Below are 19,775 nucleotides of genomic sequence, written 5' to 3'. Positions count from 1 at the left end.
ACTGAATGACAACAGTTAAACTTTGAAATTTAGTGAAAAACTGTTAATGAACACTATTGACGCCTTTTGTCAATTACCATATCAGTGGCCTAAGATTTTTGTTTTTGTCTTGTGGTTATCTTAATTTTCCTGAACCTTCTCATATTTTTTTTATGTAATAAATGAAAATCCAATCATTACAAAATTTTATCACCTTTTTCCCAAACATTTTGAAGGAAGTAGCTAGTCCATTAATTATGTTGCTACATCATGATCAAATACTTTAGGAAAACACAGCTGTAGAATTTTTGATACTCGTTCTGGAGGTGTTGTAGTACAGGTGTGAATTATTTTTCTTTCTCGTTTTACAGGGTCGAGCATTTGGTAATCTTGGGGATTGCTACGATGCCCTTGGAGATTTAGAAGAAGCCGTTAAATGTCATGAACAACATTTAGCTATTGGTTTGAAATTGAAGAGTTCCAGAGACTTGGAACGAGCTTATCGTGGCCTTGGGCATTCACACAAACGTTTAGGGAACCTTCAACAAGCGCTGGTTTGCTTCGAGAAGCGACTGGTTGTAGCCCATGAGTTGAACAATCCTGAGGCCAAGGCCTCTGCTTACGGTGAATTAGGACATATTCACACTACCCTTGGAAATTATGAACAGGCCATCTCCTGTTTAGAGCATCAACTGAGTATAGCAAGGTTCGTATTTTCTCTTTTCATTCCTCTCTAATGTTACTGAGGTTTTTTTTCTTTCTTTTTCCTATGCGCTCATGTAATTTTTGAAAGGACGTTTTCTTGCTTGTACTCCTGAAACAGAAACTCCCAACCCATTCAGTGTTCTGCCTTTGCACCCATTTTGAAATAACTAAAGTATTAATTCCAAATTATAGTGCCATACTTTCATTTATGAAGTTCATTATCTTATATTGAAAGACTCAGGCTTTTCAGTATGTAAAATGTTCCTCCGTAACAGATCACAATTATATTTTTTTCTAAGTCTCACAAGAGTGTAGTTTAACAACAACAACAGTACTTTACTACAGTTTACTTTAACAACAACAGTATTCTAATCAGGGGTGCAGAAAGTGCTCGATTTGCCAATCTTGAGAGGAATGTAAAGCCACCTACCTAGAAAGGAGAAAAATGTTGTAGGTAGAAGGCATTTTTGTGAAGGAAACCATAAAATGTGTTATTTTTTTTTCAGAAAAAACCACTAGGTACATTCCTTTTGGTGGAGAGAACTTGTTAATGCCCTAACTTATGTGGACAGCGATGTGAAGATTGCCTCAACAAATGTGGAGGCCAAGAACTTTCTGCACCTATGATCGAAAAATAGAGGCCGCACTGAGCATTAACCAGCTCATGCAGTATTATTCCTACAAAATAATGTGAGATGAGGAGAATGTTCATAATTGGCAATTATTGCTGTGATTATCGGCCAGTCACGTTTTATACTGTCCACAAACCATAATATTCTGCCTCATAGTAATTGCCTCAAAGATTTTGGACATTCATCCACCCTCAGTCTGTTTCTCGAAATTTTTCCTATCTCAGTGTACCTCCTCAAGGTACCTCCTTTTCTCTATCCTGTTGGTTATGTTATTCAGCAAGAATGGTTTTCTTTTTTTTCAATCTCTCAGAGAACTGAAGGATCAAATCGGAGAATCGGATGCGGCTTGTGGCCTAGGACAGGTTTATCAGCAAATGGGCGAATATCGCACTGCATTGCGGTACCACACAGCTGATTTAGAAACGGTTGAACAGTTAGGTTTAACTGCTCTTCAGGCTCGTGCGCTTGGAAACCTGGGGTCTGTTCATGAGTCTCTCGGGAACCTGGATGATGCCATTAGATTCCAGGAGCAGCATCTGTCCGTAGCAGCTCAGACTAATGATAAATTAGCCAAAACTCTTGCCTACTCTAGTTTAGGTGAGATTTTCCTTGATATTCTCATATTCTCTTTCATAATTGATGTTGTTTCAATAAGCACATCAATATTTTTGTTTTTGTCATTAGATCATTTACTGTGTTTTAGACCTAGGTTTTCTGCATTTTTTTAATTTGATGTTTGATGTACTCTTGTCATGATCATCGTGATTAATCTGTGGGTTTTGTTTTTTCTTTAAAAAAAAAAAAGTTAAGGTCCAAGAGACAAAGTCACTCAAGGCCTGAAAATTATGTTGCAGCTTTGACAAGGAAAAACTATACATATAAAACATTTTTCCTACCTCCTCTACTCACTAGCGACCCACCTTCCTCTCAAGGCAAAAAATATTATCAACCGAATAGATGAATAAATGAACCAAGAAAACCCCAGGAAAAAAAAGAAAGGAAAAACCCTAAAAGATCAGTCGTACAGTTCAAAAACTTTCCCTTGATTATTGTAGCCCGTGAATTGGAAAAATGATAAAATCCTTCCAAATGCCATGATTTTTTTAAACTCAATTTAATGAGGATATTGCCTCTGCTAAAATCCAGTGAAAGAGTTCTTTTACCATGTTTCTTCCATGTTATTTCTGTTACAATTATTTTGCATTAGCACAAGTATCATTCACTGTAAATCTATAAGCTGTAACCATCAATATTCAATTCTGTGAACAATGAAGGTAAAAAAAAAGTAATAAAAGTCATATAACAAAAAAAAGTGAACCTTCTTCTGATTTTTGTCTTTTATTGTAAGGTATTTGATGAACATGCATGTTTTCAGGACGAATTCACCATACTCTGGGTAACACTAGTCAAGCGATTGCATATCTTCAGCAAGGATTGCAGATGGCAGAAATGCTGGGTCGGCGCGAAGAGGAAGCCAGAATCCACCATCGCCTTGGCCTTGCTCTTTGGGGAGCCGGGCAACTTGAAGCAGCCCAAACACAGCTCGAACAAGCGGCAACATTGCTGGAACTCATCAGGAGGGAAACCAGAGGCTCAGCCCACTACAAACTCTCTCTCTTTGATCTGCAAACAGCCTCGTATCAAGCCTTACAGGTATGTTCAACCTGAAATCGAGACAAATTAAAAATGTGTAACATTTCATGAGTTCAGGAATTTTTTGCCTCTCTCTTTTGAATTTCCTCATTTTTTCCCCCCTCCTATTTTGAAGAAAATTGCACCATATCCTCATGTCGTAAGAAAAATGTCACAAGTGCTTTGAAATCTTCTGAGCTGTTGGGAAAGTCCTTAAAGTGGTATTTCTAGATAATTTTTTCGGGCTGTTTAAACGGGAAGGTTGTTATTTTTCTAAAAAATTCCTCATGAATTCATGAATCTTTCCATCTTAACTATTAACTGATTATATTATCTCAATCAGGAAAAGTGCAAAGATACTTAAGCTTCCTTAATGGAGCACGCATTTCATGTTAACTTAAAATTTTCAATTCACTTTATTTCTAGCTTTCCATCGCTTTGAATCGCATAAATTTTGCTTGTATAACTTTCATTGTTCTTGCAACTCTTAGTGCTATTTTTTGTAAAGAGAAAGCCTAAAGATTTTCAATTTTTTTCATATTAGTGCTGAATTCAGGAACTTAATTCCAAAAGAGTCAACTTGAAGTAATGTTGGAATCTTTTGACCCCAATCCACAGTTTTTCTAAAAATTATCATTCATTATATGTGTTAATATACCCGTGTTTTTCCAGTTTGTCCTCTAATTTTAATTACATCTCATGTCTAAATTTACTTTGCAGCGAGTTTTAGTAGGATTAAACCGGGCAAATGAGGCTCTTCTAGTTGCTGAACGCGGTCGAACCCGAGCTTTTGTGGATCTTCTGTTAGAGCGTCAAGGCTCAAATCAAGGTCTACGTTTATCGGACTCAACACCTACCACTTTAGATCAACTTGTAGAAATAGTCAACAGGCAGCGAGCATCAGTTTTATACTACAGTCTAGCTGCTGGATATCTGTATTCATGGTTAATTGTACCAGGGAAAGGTGAGTCGTACTTTTTTCTATTCATGTTTTCTCTTTTCTAGAATACCAATCAAATAATTTTTATTCATAGAATATAAGTTTTATCAAGTAAAGTGGAACATTTTTACAACTCCCGAAAATAAAAATTTTTCTTTCCTTTTACTCTAAGCTTTTTCAATTTTTTTTCTTAAAGCGTTTCAATTTGGAAGTGATTTTTTGTGTTCAATTTAAAGTCCTCTGATGGAATCAGTTAATGGGTCCTCCTATGAGGGTACCAGTGGACTACTTTTGAGATAGAGGATATGAAAACATTATGAAGTAGCATTAATTACTCATTTAGATGACGATTACATGGGAATTTTTTCGCATTCCTATTCGTAGTATTTTATCATAGAGGAGTAGGAATTTGGCAAACAATATATCAGTCAACATTTTACCTATACCTAATCAAATATCTAATCGTCCTCTTTAGTTCTTTACTTAAAATGTTGTACAACTTAGAAGAATACTATTGTAACGCTTTAGTAATGTAGGTCTCCCTCTATCCTTTAACACATGAAACAAAATGGTGCAAGGCACTCCTCAATCCTTCTCCCCCTCGATAGCTTTACATATTTTATGAACGGCCCCTTTTCACTCTTTTGATTCAACCCTTGATCTTGATTTCATTGTACGTCATTATTAAAGTACACAGAATTAAAGAAAAATGTGCAACTGTGCCAATAGAATTATTTTTAAAATAGGTATTTTACTCTCTGTGCAGGAGTGGTGCATTGGCATGAAGTAGCCGTGAATGAAACAGACGTCGAGAAGGAAGTAGTGAGTGAAGAATCACTTACAACTGGTGCGTCTCTTTTGGAACATTATGTACAAAGTGTAAGAGAGAGCTTTGGAACACAGTCAACGTAAGTACTCAGATATTTTTCTATGTTCATCTGTAATGGTCATCCTAAAACATGCAGATCAAGATATATTGAAGCACCGAACTTCCTTGCCAATTAAATCATAATAAAATGTCTTTCTTCAACTGTCACATTGTTTGAATTTATGATTTTCTCAAATGTTACAACTCATGCTTAAATCTCAGTAGAATATTTTTGAGTTTTGTACTGTGTTTTCTATTGCACAAAAACTGTGAATCCTATAATTTGAATATAACTGTCAATGCCCTGAAAAATTAAATTGCTATTTTTATTAGAAATTTCCTCTGAAGTCAAATTTTAAAGAATTTTCCCTCAAAATTTAGACATAGTTTGTCCTAGTTTAATTTTCGGATGAGTCTGATTTACAATCTTTGCTTTGACAAGTTTTACCGTAAAATTTTGTATTGATTTATTTTTGTTGGATTGAACAGGTGCGAAGTAGATGTTGAAAATAATGACCTGTGGGATGTAGGAGAGAGGAACGCTTTCTGGAGAAATAGGAATCATTTGCTAAATTCATCAAACTACAGTCTTAGCAGCCTCTTCAGGTATCCAACGTTTATTTTTTTTCTCATTATTGTGCCTTGTTGTTCTTTACTATTTTACTACTCTCTTCACATTTACCTGTAAGAGCCCTCTTTCAATAAAAGTCGAATCCAATTATTTTTTCCTTGTTTCAATTATAAATTTGGTTATCTTCAAGGGTACATTCATCTGTGCACATTTTTCAATGTATTAATTAAAAAACATTCTACATTAAGTCGGAGCTTTCAATGTATTGTTTAGGTAGGTTCATTGCTTAATCACTTACAAAATGATTTGGGCCTGTTTCATTGGAACTTTTTTTCTTCATCATGCATTAGCAGTCCTGAACAGGAAACCTTAGACTTAAATCTTGTAGCAGATAAAATGAAATCCCTCATACAGGCAATTACTCGTTGTGTAAGATAACTCGTCATGATTGAATTACCTAATTAAATTAGTGATTTATTTCTTTTCACAACCTTCAAGATCTCTTTAAATTTTCATTAATTTTCATGGCAGTTTGAATTTCACTTAAAAAAATTACGTTATTTTATTCTTAGTGGTGAACTCAAATTGGGATACTAAGTTTTGAATCTGTTGTGTTTGTTTTGCTAATTAGTGTTGGAAGTGTAGCCAGTGGGTCAGCCAGTCGTCACGGAAGTGTTCGTTCAAGGCGGGTGAACCATCAAACTTGGCAAGGCCCATCATGTATAAATGCTCTCTACCAGCTTTTAATCGCTCCATTTGATAGCTACCTGAATGCAAATCTTAATTCAGGTCCGTCATCTCCATTCAACATTTTTAGAAAAACTATTTTTGTAACTTTTTTTACTTCAAAGATCTTAAATTTAAAAGATTTTACATTATTTTCCTGCACTATTCAGAATCTTAAAAAGAGCCAAACCAAATTTTACCACAAAGGTAGAAAATTTTTAAAGGGAACTGAACTTATTGAAAAAGAAGAAGAAGAAAAAGAAAATAGATACTAAATACAGTATCAAGTTGTTTTAACAGTAAAAATCTCATTATACATATATGTATTTCTTCTTTACCTATTTGTTTGCAAGGTAAATTCAAAATATCTTTAAACTGATTTCAATGAATAATTTTGATGGTTTGAAACTTAATTCCAACAGAAACAAATGTATTTTGATATAAAAACTATTTGCTTCAATCTTTCCTCTTTCTGTTCTTTCTTCTTTCTTCAAATTTTTTCAGTTACTTTACTTTGCCTTACTTCGGGGGGTGAAAATAACTGACCTTATTTTGATTTTCCATTCCTATTTCTGTTTTTACATCTTACTTGATTGAATCTCTTCCAAGAAAGGCCATTTAGTCCCCCATAGATAGTTCAGTGGAGGATAATAATCTACAACACCACTCTCTATTGTTTATGTTTATCTCTGTTTTATTTTTTTCCTTTCTTTTTTCTCTCTCTTTTCAATTAATCTTCCAAAGTATCCTCCTTATTCCCTTTTTCTATCTTCCCTCCTCAAGCTCTCAAACTCACTAAAAACTTCAATAAATTTATTGCTTCACAATTTTAGATATCAATGGGTTTTGCTTTCTTTACAGATAAATCGTACAAAGAATTGCTCCTGGTTTTGGAGGCAGATCTGTACTTAGTTCCGTTCCCAGTTTTGCGACCTGCTCCTGTGAATGGAGACTCTCCAACTGAATTTTTGAGTGAAAGATTTAGTCTTTTGGTCGTTCCATCCCTAACTTCTTTGAAGACTAGTCTGAAGTAAGCTTTATTTCTTCTCATGTTACATTTTTTACTCTCTAAATTAATCATATTTCCACCATCACTTCACAGAGCAGCAAGACTCTACTTGCATATTTTTTTTTTATTTTTAATTTGGTATGCTAGTCGGAAAGTACTAAAGTAACTTGTCAAGTTGAAAGAACCCCAAGGAAATTCTGAGCAAGAAGAAATTCTTCCTATTCGTTAACTTGAAATGATGACTGACTTGCAGTTATGGGCTTAGTCCTTTGTTTTTTTTTCCTAACTATAATTTTAACTAATCCCTTTGAGACATATAACGAAAAGAATAGTTGGAGAATTTAGAAATGAGTAGGAAAAGAAAAATAATTATAATTTTTGCCTGGTCACTTATTTTTTTGTCGACTATTGAGCAAAATAGATTTTGGGGTCTCATCCTGCACCTCTTATTCATTTGTCTTATCAATAGTAACTCGCAAAAAAGTGTGTCTTAAATCACAGCCAAGACTCTTGATTGTTAATTCTTCTCCTATTCATCCTTTTTTTTATCACATCGTGGAATCTCACATCGTAGAATTTTCAACAATTTATTAGTTGACCTCGCCTCGAAAGATGTTGCGTTTTTCTTTTTGACAGCATCATAAATTAATGCTCTGAATTTCAGAAGTGTATAATGTTTCACATTCCCTTCTTAGGGGACATTGTTAATCTGAACATGACAGTAAATCCTCAATTTTTGTTTTTAGAACTAATCGAGGAAACGGAAGCGAAGGAGGAATGCGTGCTTTAGTGGTTGCCAATCCCCGCCTGCCTCCAAGCATCATTGATGAATTTGGCTACCCAGAAATAACAGAATCAGAGCAAGAAGCAAGTATGGTCGCTGACATGTTACAAACAGAGCCTCTCCTTCGAGTGCAGGCAAGTCCAATGTTCCTTCAGTTTCATTCCTGATCTCACTATACATAGCTTAACTCATTGACTTATGATTTAATTTGACCCTGCTGGGCCAAGAATTGGTATTTAATTTTGCCCTCTTTTCCTACTCATTACTTAATGCTTGATTTTTTTTCCCCTTGGATTTTAAAGGAGTGTATTCTTATAGATATTGACTGGTATTCTTCCCAGGAAGTATTAAAGACAAAATAACATGTAAGGTGGCTTTATCTGCTGAAAATCCATCGTAACACATCGGGAATCATTGCCAAGTTACCGTACGGCTCCCAGCTGTTGCTTCAAATTTGGCCCAGCGCAGCGCGAAGGGTTGGGAGCTGTCAGTTCAAGTAAATGGGATAACTAACTATAACTAAGCTGCAGCCTGATGGTCGAAATTTATGTCGGCACGACAAGAATCGAAAATCGATATATTACACGGCGGAAATAGGGCTATGTCTTGTCTTATCTTGCCGACATAGCCAGTTAGAGTTTCAACAATCTGCAGCCTGTTGGAATCAGTCGCTCAGTCTAATTTAAACCCAAAAAATTGATTCGGAAAATAATGACTTTTAACCCGTAATCACCCTGTATTTGCCATCAAAGTTTTCCATTGTACCTAACTTTTTGTAATGTTTTTCAATTTCAGGCTAGTAAGGAGTCAGTTCTAAGGCAAATTGGCGAAGCCGAGTGTGTTCATCTTTCAACTTATATTTCCTGGAAACTCTCGGCAATTGTCCTATCTCCAGGGGAAATAATTGACTCTCAACAATCTAAGTCAAGGATTGGTTCATTCTATACTGAGCAAGCTCAAGATGAAGAAGTCTCTGAAGTATGTATAATTCGTCCCCCCCTTCCCTCCTGGTTTTTCATAAGAGCATATATGAATCAGTACTTTTTAAAAGGGACAAAGTCTAATTTTTCATTTTAAAAGGGACAAAGTCTAATTTTTCAAATTCCTTTTTTTTTCTTCCATTTTTGACGTTCCTTTTACACAACTTTCGCATTCCTGTGTGTCTGTCACCTGCGGTCCAAGAAGCAGACTGCCACTGCTTTCTTGGGTAGTATGGTATGGACAACCAGAGTTCCAAAATTCAGGGGGAAAAAAAATTAATAAATGGACGACTGGCCTTTTTAAAAGTACTGATTCATTTTACCTTTGATCTGCCCTCTGGTGTCATCAGTCAGTTCAACGAGTAGACTATTTCGTTTGAAATTTTGGTCGCTTCTTGTAGAAAATGACTCATCTGAAAGTAGTTTCATGTAATTTATTTTGAAGTTGATCCTATAAAAAGTATACCAGTATAGGCTCAAAACTAGTCAGCCTCTTATAGTTAGCTACTATCAGGATCGCTGAACTGAATTTGCATTTTATAAATGTTCATTTAATAACAAATGAGAATAATTTAGTTGTTAACCTGTAATCTCTAATTGATCGTTTGAATTTTTAGGTTTCCTCTACGCTAGAAGTTCCTGCCCTCTCGGAGTGCTTATTAACCGCCAGTGAACTTCTAAGTTTGAAACTAAGTGCAAGATTAGTTGTTATAAACAGTAAAGATGGGTGGGCTACTGCAGATGGTGTGATAGCGCTGTCGCGTGCTCTGCTTGCTGCCGGTGTCCAGTGCGTGCTTGTATCTTTGTGGCCAATCCCAGAAACAGCAGCCAAAATTCTTCTGAAAGCTTTCTACTCAGCTTTGCTGCAGGTACAATTTTTGTCATTATTTAAGCCTGTGATTAAGAATGAGTTAAAGAGGGTCAGCAGTTGTCAACCACTTTCAACGATGGCAATGTAGAAGGGAGGAGTATGAGTAAATCGCAAGCTCAGTCTAATTTTCCTCCAATTTTTCTTCTCTCAAATCCCTTACCATAGCAAAATATTTCGTTATTTTCAGCCTTTTTAGTTTGCTTCCGTTGTCTTTTATTCATTTCTAGGTTTTTTCTTTTCTTTTTTTTACTAATAAAATCTGATACATTAAAAGACAGTATTTCTCCTAATTCATGCACATCACCGTCGAATTTCAATATGTTGGTTTATTGATAAATCAGCAGTATGGCTTAGTCGGATTGCTCCCTCGAACCTGTCTCTTTCCCCATGTATGAATTGCAATTGATTTCAGGGTAATTTAGAATGCTAGGTTTTGCCAAGTTTGTTTACTGCAGAATTATGTTTCAGTATCATCACCAAGTTTTCTCTTGATGAGTCGCACAAGAATTCTCTTCCATCATAGAACTTCTGTACTTTTGCCCAAGTTTGCAGCAGCCTTTTCTCCTAGGAGCTCATTTGATTGTTATTGCTGTTATTTCAGGGCTCTCGTGTCAGCAGAGGTCTTTGCGAAGCAATGCAGACAGTTCAACATACTAAACACTTTGCAGATCCCTCAAATTGGGCTGGTTTTGTCTTGATTGGATCTGACGTGAGATTATCGAACAAAGTTGCTTTAATGGGCCAAGCCCTGTGTGAACTCCTGAAAACACCAGAAAAATGCAGAGATGCATTGAGGGTCACATTGCACTTGGTAAGGCACTTTAAAATTATTATTTGTTGGTCACAGTTCAGAGAATTCATTATCACTGAACTGGTGGGCAAGGTTTCGACTTAAATTTTGCGTTAATTACCTTACTGCTGTCAGTTGGGCATTTGACAAAAGTATTTACCTCATTACTGAAGATTTCAGATTTCGACACTCAGGTGTAGGACATTTCTGTGACATTATCTTGTTACTTATTACTTCATGTATTTGACTAACATAATTCCATCAAGCTCAAAATCAAAGAAATTGTCTTGTTTGTGATAAATATTTTCGTCCCAATTTTGAGGATTTCAATATTTTTAAAGCAATCTTTACGCCTAGCTTACAAAATTAATTTTTGTGACAAGACTGTTGTTTCCTATATGCTAAGTAGATAGAAGTTATAATAATAAAATAATTTTTAACATTGTTCGGTTGATTTCAACGTTATATTAATATTAATGTTTTTCCTCAGGTGGAAAAGTCTCTGCAGAGGATTCACAGAGGGCAAAAGAACGCCATGTACACGACTCAGAAAAGCATCGAAAATAAGGTACACTGTTGGCTGTTTAGAGATCTGTCCCGATCGCACCATTATTAATTACTACATTTTCTGTTTGGCAAAAAATGGCCCCTGTGGCAAATTTTCGATTTTATTCGTTGATCAATATTGTTTCAGAGAGACTTATCTCACGAATGGTTTATCAGATATATTCTCATAATTGAAAATTGTATGTACTTTGATCCTGCCAATTTTTATGAAATCAGTCAATAAAATATAAAAAATTGTAGTTTGATGTTGCTATAGTCTGCTAATTATACAATTGTTTTCTTTTCCATCACCTGTGCTATCATAATTGAGTGCATTTTCTTTATTCTCACAGGTTGGTCATGTTAATGGATGGAAAGAGTTATTACAGTCGGTAGGTTTTCGGTTTGAGCCTGCTGCCAATGGAATCCCATCCTCAGTATTTTTCCCTCAAAGTGACCCTGACCAGAGACTAACACAGTGCAGCGCTAGTCTTCAAGCTCTATTAGGTTTGTAAAGTATATTTCATTTCAACTAAGTCTGGATTAAGCTATCATCTGTGGACATAAAGCAGAGTACTTTTTCGAAAATTATGACAAGATAGCTGATGCTGTTAACTTCTGCGTTCCTGAAAGATTGCTCATTGATCAAGGCTGGTTATTGAATACCTACTAAGTCTGCTTATTGAAAAACTACACAGCTGTAGATAGAAATGTTTGCACTCTCTTTGCCTCACTAGAAACTGGCATTGTACACAAATTTTGCCGCAGCAGATAAATTTAATGTCATTTAAGCTGACCAGTGTATTAATGGGTTATAATGTGAAAATGTTAAAATTAATTATTTGTTTTTTGGATAGGTTTAACTAGTACAACACTCGGAGCCCTGTCAAAACTCCTCTCTACAACAGATGCTGCTGATGACATCATTACTGTGATTCGTCTTGTCGTTGCTAAATTCAGTTTAGCCACCTCTGATACTGAGCAAATTGAAATTCCGGTCAGCGTCAAGCTCTGGCATGTCCCTGGCTGCCATGAACTCTTGGCATCTTTAGGTAGGTTTTTGACAGAAATTTACAATTTTTAATCTCCAATTGTCGCCTCATTTTTTCCGTTCACTCTTTTGTTTTTTTTTTTTACTATTAACTACTACCGTGTAAGAAAAATGCTCTTTCTGTCTTCAATGTAATTTGAGCCTGTAACAAGACTAAGTAGGAGGTGTCAGTGAATGCGGTAGCTTTTGCTATGATTACTCTTCTTTGTATTCATGTGTCTGACTGAGTAGCAGAAATGCAACATTATTTGTGGAAATTTCAATCTGATTTGTTTTTCTTTATTAGGTTTTGATTTGATTGGAGTCGGAGCTGATGAAGTATCTCTCAGAACTGGAAAGCAAGCAAACAAGAGGAGTATTCAGTTCGTACTACAAGCCCTTCTTGCACTCTTCGGTAAGTTTTCTCCCTTTCTAAATCTCTTCCTTTCTCTGCCCTTTAACATGAAAATGAACAAAATCTACTTTTTCCCGTTTTAGTTTATTTCTTCACATAATTTAAATTCACAATAGCGCTTGACCTTGCTAAAAAAATTGATGAGCCATATAAACGAACGGTTTAACTTTTTTAGAGTCATTCTATTCCATTTTTTTTATTTGTGAGAAATCATGCACGTGTTCCACCTTCCTGAATAACATTGACTGGCCTGGGCGGTTGTATCAAGAAGCTGATTGTAAATCAACTTTTAAACAAACCTGGACGAGCTTGAGTACAGACAGCTCAGTCTGTTCAACAGAAAATGAATTAAAAGAGGGAATTTGGCAGGGGATACTTATCTCATAGTAGTAATTTTTTGGTATAAGCAATTGTGACTTTTGGAAGAAGTAAGTCCCTCATTCCTCCTACAAGAGTATCTATTTGTTCTGCAACCTCCTCAACAGCATTTTTATCCATCAGACATGCGAGTAAGTTAGGAAGTAAGTGGAGAGAGGTGAGTCCTTGAAGTTCTCGTTTACCAAACAGATCTCTGAAAAATGATTAGCCCAGTTTTGCTTGGGCTAATGTTGACCAACATGGACTGGTCAGAATCAGCCAAGGCATATGCGATCACCATCATTCATCCAGGCTCCATTCAAGTTGGTCCAAGCTGATCTGATTTTTTTTTGGGCGTGATGCCAATGAGCTTGAAAGCTGTACTGTACGTTATTATTCAAGGTTTATCTCCTAGAATTCACTATAATTTTATGTAACAAACACTGCACAGTCAAGTAAAGTTTTGATTAATGACCTCCTCTTTTTTCTCAAATGTAGATACACAAGAGGCACCAAAAAGTTTATCATTAGAGTCTTCAAGCTCGCTGGAAAGCCTTGCATCACTTGAAGAAAATGATCCACCTCCAAGGCCCCTGCCATTACCACAACCAAGAAGCGGAGGTGCTTTTGCAAGTTATGTGCGGCGTAGAGGAGAACCCGACGGAAGGACTGCCTGCAGCACTGAAACAAATCCTGCTAACAAGGTATCCAATTTTCTTCCTTTGATTTTCTTTACATTGATTTCAAATATCACGAACCCAACATTCTCAGGAGATTTTTTCAAGTGCTTTTTGAAAGTGCTCTTTCTTTGTTGTGTGTTCATTTTACTTTGAAAACTTTATTTAGTCATGATTAAGTTACCTATTATTATTATCATTAGTCAAGATGAAGTTACCTATCGATAAAAATCATTTAGATGACACTCAGTTACAAACTTGACCGGCACGAATGATCCATTTTACTCAATTTTCCTCCAAATCATTTTCACCATATATGTATGTTTTGTAATGTGCACCTTGTTCTGAAGTGGGTACTGCTCCTATTAAAACTTTGGTTTTCTCACCATTCGAAGGTTTTTCTAGCTCTCTTTTCTTTTCCTCTGTCATCATAAAAGATAAACTTGAGTCTTCAATTGATTATCTTTTTGGAAAATTTTTGAGTTGTCAAGCTTAAGTATTTATTTTCCTACGTTTTATGAGGCTTTTTGTAAGTTTTTCTAATATATCTTTGATTTTTCAGATTGTAAATCGATCAGAAAGTGATGCTGCATTCACTCCATCACCTCCTGTTGGACTCACGCTAGCACATCAAAGCCGAATCAGGTCACTTTACTCATCAGTTAGTCATTCTTCACCGCCAACACGGCCAGATTCCTCATCTTCTGCAAGCTCTGCTACCGACTGGGAAGGTAACTGCTTTTCATTTCACTTTTTCCTCGCGCCTCTGTAGAATCTGAGAGACTTGGGCAATGAATCATATTCATTTATATTTTTACCCGAGTCTTAACTTTTCGAAGCCCCCCCCCCCCTTTCCTAAACCTGCCTCCTCAATAAAAAAGAGAAAAACCTGCTCAAAGGACTGGAATATTTTTCACAAATATTTGTTCAAGATTTTTCAGGAACCAGGAAAAAAAATTTTTAAATGCCAAGAATTTTTTTCTTCAACTTTCACAAAATTTGAAAATTGTGATTTTACTCAATGTATAATGCATATACCCATTTGGTTTACATATTTGCAAAGTTTAGTCTCTGATCATATTCGATTTCAGCAAGTACGATTTTTTAAAATATTTCAAAGATAGGGAAACCTTAAAAAAAAGTAAGAGAGCTCAGTAGTTACATATATAGTCTGAGCTGAAAATTTTCAAAAAATTATGTAGTCAAAATACTATTTTCAAGTTTATTGAGAACACACTTGCATTTGCGATGGCTGCTAAATCTTAATTCTTTTTTTTTTCAGGAAATGGGCATGCAACAGTCCTGCGAAGAGGAGTGGCTATGTCACATCCTTTGCCACCACTTCCACCTCCTCGTAAGGCACCACCACCACCTGTCAACTTGGTTGACACCTCTGCTCTCGATATGGACAGGCTTAGCGTAAGGACAGGCTGGAACAACACAACAAGTCGTAAATTACTTCTTCCTAGCGATGAACCGGCAGATATTTTCGGAGAAGGTGAAGTCTCTTTGTACCTTGACGAAAATGATACAAGTGTCATTCAAGACACTTTAATCGATCCTTGCCGTCAAAACTCTTTGACGGAGGCAAATGTAACAAAAAATGGCATTCAAGACCAAATCCTAGCAACGCAGCTGCGTCGACTCAACAGAGAGCTAACTCCAACAATATCCGAAGTCTATCACGAACGAAATATTGGCCTTGGTCTAGCTCCACCACTATCAAAATTGCTGCTCCCATCTCCTGCAGAGGAGGGCAAAGATGATAAAGGCATAAACAGCAAGCCATGGTTATCTTCAGCAGCCCTGCAGCGGCTCCAGCACACATCAGTAAATGACAATCAATCAGATTCTTCCTGTAGCGAGTTAAGCAGACGTGATGAAGGGGACGGCCGCTCAATCGCTGACTCACATTGTAGCACGAGTAGTTTCAACAAAAACAAAACTCCTCGTGTGATTAACTTTATCGAAGATATTGTTGAGAATCCTCCACCAGTTCCTCTCGTCAGGAAACAGCCGCCACCTCCAGTGCCCAGCAATCCCAATACCTGCTCATGATCTGTTTTCAAATTTTCTTTGTTGACTAGTGTTTATTTTTGATGTGTAATGACTGGACATTGACATCATGTATTAGTCTTTGGGGAAAGATTGTTTTAATCAGTGCTGTCCCATGGAAGGCTCGTTTCACTTTGCTTTCAGGGGAGCTATTGTTATTATTATCATCATAATAAGTTCAATCAAGGATGTCATTGAGTGCTTTTATTATCAACTCCTTTGAATTATCTGCCCTGCATAATTCTGGAACTCATTGTAAATTTCAAATTGCGATCAGATCATAATTTTCTCCAGAAATTCAAGTCTTCAATTTTTGAGCGAATTTTTCACTCTAATAAGTACTTCCACAGTGCAAAAAATTCTCTGTGGAAGTTTGATTTTTGAAGTTCCAATGGTGCCAACAACTCTCCCTTTCTCTGTTAATTGGAATGGGAACACAAAAGATTCTGTGTCAGAAATTTGCTGTGCTATATTTCTGCGCTTGAACAAGTAGGAAAATTAGAAATCCAAGATAAGTAACACGTCAACTTGCTTTGATGTAGGAAACTTTTGGCTACAATTCCCTTCCATGAGATAATCTTCCGCTGACTCCTTAGTGGTGTTTTTCTTGTATTGAAATTGCATTCCTGTAGCTGTTAAATCACATTTTGCATGTGATCTGTGCCAAAAAGAATTCGGCGGTATATACATCACAACATGGAAATTTGTTTTTATTTTTTTGTCTTATTAATTTTAATATTAATTTTGCTCATGATGGATTCATGATTTCCAAAATGTAATGGAGTAAATAATTTTCCAATAACAGTGTGTATCATGGTGTACATACTATTTAATTTTCTTTGCGGTAAAGTGTCAAGAACAATATCAAATTGAAATTGAAATTTTTGTCTACATGTGAAGACTTTTCTGTAGTTTTCATTCAAAGTTAGCAAACTGATTTTGGGAAGAACATCTTCCTCCTGATGTAATGTTAAACTTTTTGGTCTTGCAATTGTGTGTCGGATGCAAGAGTCTAGAGTTGTTTTTTCTTAAAAAATTGTTTTCTGTTTAAGTGACCGTTGCCTTCAGTATGTTTTGAATTGTAAAACTGTTAAAACATGCCAAGGTCACGAGTCTGTAAGTCATGTTACTGTATCAGATTACAGTAGTATTTTTTTTATTTTTAATTAATCCAATTTCATTGTAAAAATGATGGCCATGTTACATCATTATTGTACATCACTAAACTTCTATTATTTCGTGCATTATTTGAATTGTATTTGTTCAAAAGTCTGCATTCATGGCTCTTTTATGCTGTGATATTTTTGTCGGTGAAACATTCGGGTTTTAAATAGGTAACTGAAAAATAATACGTATTTTTGTTTATTTATATTAAGAGTCTAATGTGAATATGAAACAGATTTCATGAAATAATCCGTGTTTGCAGCCTTTAATTTTATTCTGCACTCTTTCATTTTAATTTAAGCTTGGATTAGTACAATCAATCGTATTTTTGTTTAATTTGTACATCTTATGATCAAAATCATCTGGACTGAAAAAAAGTAATGTGCCTTTAAATTGTATTTTATGAATAGAGCTCTAGTTTTAAGTCAGTATTTTTAATGAATCAAATGATCGAAATCGTCTGGACTGATTTATTGTGCCTTAGTTTTTATAACTGTTCCATCATAATTTGTTTGTTTTTTTACATTTTGTAGAGACTGGCAAAGATTTTAATCCGTTTTTAAGTTGTTACATGTGAGGTTTATTTTGTTTGATACCAAGGCATTTTATTTAATTATCAACTGTATTTATTAATAAAGTCGAATATTCATGGAAATATCCTGGTGTGGAAGTGCATTCTAATGAAACTATATTTGATTAAATTTGATACCAGCTCTTTAAAAATTTAAATTTTTCAAACCAGGAAGACTGTTGAATTCAGTGTTGCAATCTTTTCCTGATGCTGGTCCAATTACCATTTATCCAATTGAATGAAACAAAGAAAACAAGTCGATCTTGAGAAAACTAAAAAATGGTGCAATGTCAACAAAAAAATTCACTTCTTGACACGGTTTACTTTAAATGAAATTTCTTTTGAGATATCGCTTATTAAGAGGAATGAGGTACATGACCCTTCAAGGGGCAAGCATCTCTTGTGAGGAGGTTTCTCGGAGGAGTCTGAATACATCACATACATGGTCTCTATACATTGTTGTCTCTCTGATATGAATAATCGCCTAAAAATGACCCAAGTCTCATCTGAATTCTTACTCTCTAATTTTTTTGGAGTTGATGCTTTTACATAGAAAAGAAGAGACATTCTTTGTACCCTGAAAAATTTCTTGTAAAATTGAATGCCTATTGAGAAAATTTTGGAAATCAATATCTCAAATAGTAGAGCTAACAATCAATATTGTTTGAGTGAAACCATCTTCCCTTTATTTGCTCTGGTTTCCTTTGTTTCACACTTTCTTTTCAATTTCAACTTTGTTCCATTTCCTCTGTTATTATTGTAGCATTGTTTACTGCAATTTTTTTAGTTTGAAAACATAAACCTTCCACTTTCCTCTGTACCATGCAATGTAATAATAATATGTTATTTATTTATTTTATATTTACTGTAAAAGTACCTACCTACCTATTTAATACTTCAAATAAATTATCAAATAATGAAAATAACACTTATTCTTTACTCCACCTTGCTTTACAAACAGTTGATTATTAGATTTTTTGTTCCGCGCGACTGGGCATGATTCACCCCAGTTTTTAATATTTGGGTTACAATTAGTCGCCGGCATTATAGAGAAATAGTCGACTTTCCTTCTGCATGCTCTACTCAAATCTGCAGTCAGTTTTTGATTGTGAGTAAGTCAACACATTTTTTATTAAGGTATATCCCGAAGGAAATATACTGTTCATTGCTTGAAACACCCACAAAAAGAAAAGTACTGCAAAAATATTTTCACATGATTTCTCAAAAAAATGTGTGGTTTTCCCCTGGGTAAAATCAGGGACATTTTTGAGGTGATTTTTAGAGTCAGAGGAGTTTGGACTGAGACAGCATGGGATGTACCATAGATTTGCTTCATATTTTTAGCCATGTCTTTTTCTCTCGTCAAATGATGCAGTGGCATTTTAGTTGGTTGTTGCAAGTCTGAAGAGCTTACTTTTTGAGTTGTTAATAAAAATTCAAAGGATTGAAGCAAATTGTTTTTTAGTGGAAAAGTATCGCCATTGAAACCGGGATCAATATAGAGATTGAACGCACTGTTCTCGTCAAGTCATCTTCATGGGACCGAAATGAGGTTTTCGTCCTCTAAATACTGGTTTACACTATATGGCCCCACTTTTCCAGGCAAGTTTTAAAATGTATAATATAGTCGGATAACCTTAATGTCCAAAATATTCAAGGCAGGTATATTTAGTTAAACCACCAACATTTAAAAATTGGATTGAGCACATATCTGGAATACCTCAATTTCATTTGACATCTTTAGGAAAAATTTTGTCTTTGTTTTATCAATTTGATGAGTAAGATTGGACTTGTCATGACAATCCAAACTGCGGGCCATTTATTGAAAGTTTCAAGCGGCACAATTAGACATTGAAATGCGATATTGGTCATGGTTAAGAAAGGGCTACCTATGTCTTTTCTTGTTGTATCGACATAGATTCAATAATCAGGCCACTGGTATTCCTTCAACATCCTACCTATGAGAGTTGGCAGAAAATGCTGACATGTGTTCTGTGATGCTGACCCAATGGATGTGGTAATAACAATGAGTGTCGCCTTATGTTACTGATGTAACTCCTTTGGCCATCGAATCAGTTTTATACACCTCAAAATAATTCTGGAGCGCCATTATTTCTTCATCAAGTTTTGCAAATGGTGCATAACTCCTGTAAAAAGGTTTATCTCTCATTAATTTTTGAAAGAAATTTAAAAAAAATCAAAGATAATCATTTAGCCTATCGTTTTTTTATTCATTTTATCATCACTTTAAATTAAAACCACCTCAGTAAATAGGACGCTGCTACAAGTTGAAGTAGGAAGATACTTGTCGTCATTTTTTGTAATTCCCGCTCGTAGAAAACTCCCGCCCGGTTCGGTTAATTCCATTGTTGAACAAAAGGAATTTTAACGGCAAATTCTGAACCAGACGCTTTGATTGGTCCAGAGCGGTTCATTCCGTATTCCGAGTTGAACCGAAATTAGCGGGAATTTC

General features: G+C 35.5%; 1 protein-coding gene across 1 annotated transcript in view; it reads left to right on the top strand.

The window, feature by feature from the left end:
- Positions 1-16,376, top strand: part of LOC109044206 (tetratricopeptide repeat protein 28) — a 56,732-nt gene extending 40,356 nt beyond the window's left edge. Inside the window, exons 14-32 of the mRNA XM_019061788.2 lie at positions 351-685; positions 1,627-1,913; positions 2,692-2,969; positions 3,669-3,912; positions 4,655-4,796; positions 5,246-5,362; positions 5,959-6,116; positions 6,915-7,083; positions 7,809-7,980; positions 8,642-8,824; positions 9,444-9,695; positions 10,299-10,508; positions 10,978-11,055; positions 11,387-11,540; positions 11,891-12,085; positions 12,371-12,478; positions 13,334-13,539; positions 14,075-14,243; positions 14,795-16,376. Of these exons, the coding sequence (XP_018917333.2) occupies positions 351-685; positions 1,627-1,913; positions 2,692-2,969; positions 3,669-3,912; positions 4,655-4,796; positions 5,246-5,362; positions 5,959-6,116; positions 6,915-7,083; positions 7,809-7,980; positions 8,642-8,824; positions 9,444-9,695; positions 10,299-10,508; positions 10,978-11,055; positions 11,387-11,540; positions 11,891-12,085; positions 12,371-12,478; positions 13,334-13,539; positions 14,075-14,243; positions 14,795-15,570 (4,233 nt within the window). The 3' untranslated portion in view covers positions 15,571-16,376. The remainder of the gene's footprint in view (positions 1-350; positions 686-1,626; positions 1,914-2,691; positions 2,970-3,668; positions 3,913-4,654; positions 4,797-5,245; positions 5,363-5,958; positions 6,117-6,914; positions 7,084-7,808; positions 7,981-8,641; positions 8,825-9,443; positions 9,696-10,298; positions 10,509-10,977; positions 11,056-11,386; positions 11,541-11,890; positions 12,086-12,370; positions 12,479-13,333; positions 13,540-14,074; positions 14,244-14,794) is intronic.
- Positions 16,377-19,775: the final 3,399 nt, after the last annotated feature.

This window comes from Bemisia tabaci, chromosome 6, assembly GCF_918797505.1.
Source record: "Bemisia tabaci chromosome 6, PGI_BMITA_v3".
Lineage (NCBI taxonomy): Eukaryota > Metazoa > Arthropoda > Insecta > Hemiptera > Aleyrodidae > Bemisia > Bemisia tabaci.
This window is presented reverse-complemented; position numbering and strand designations above follow the sequence as displayed.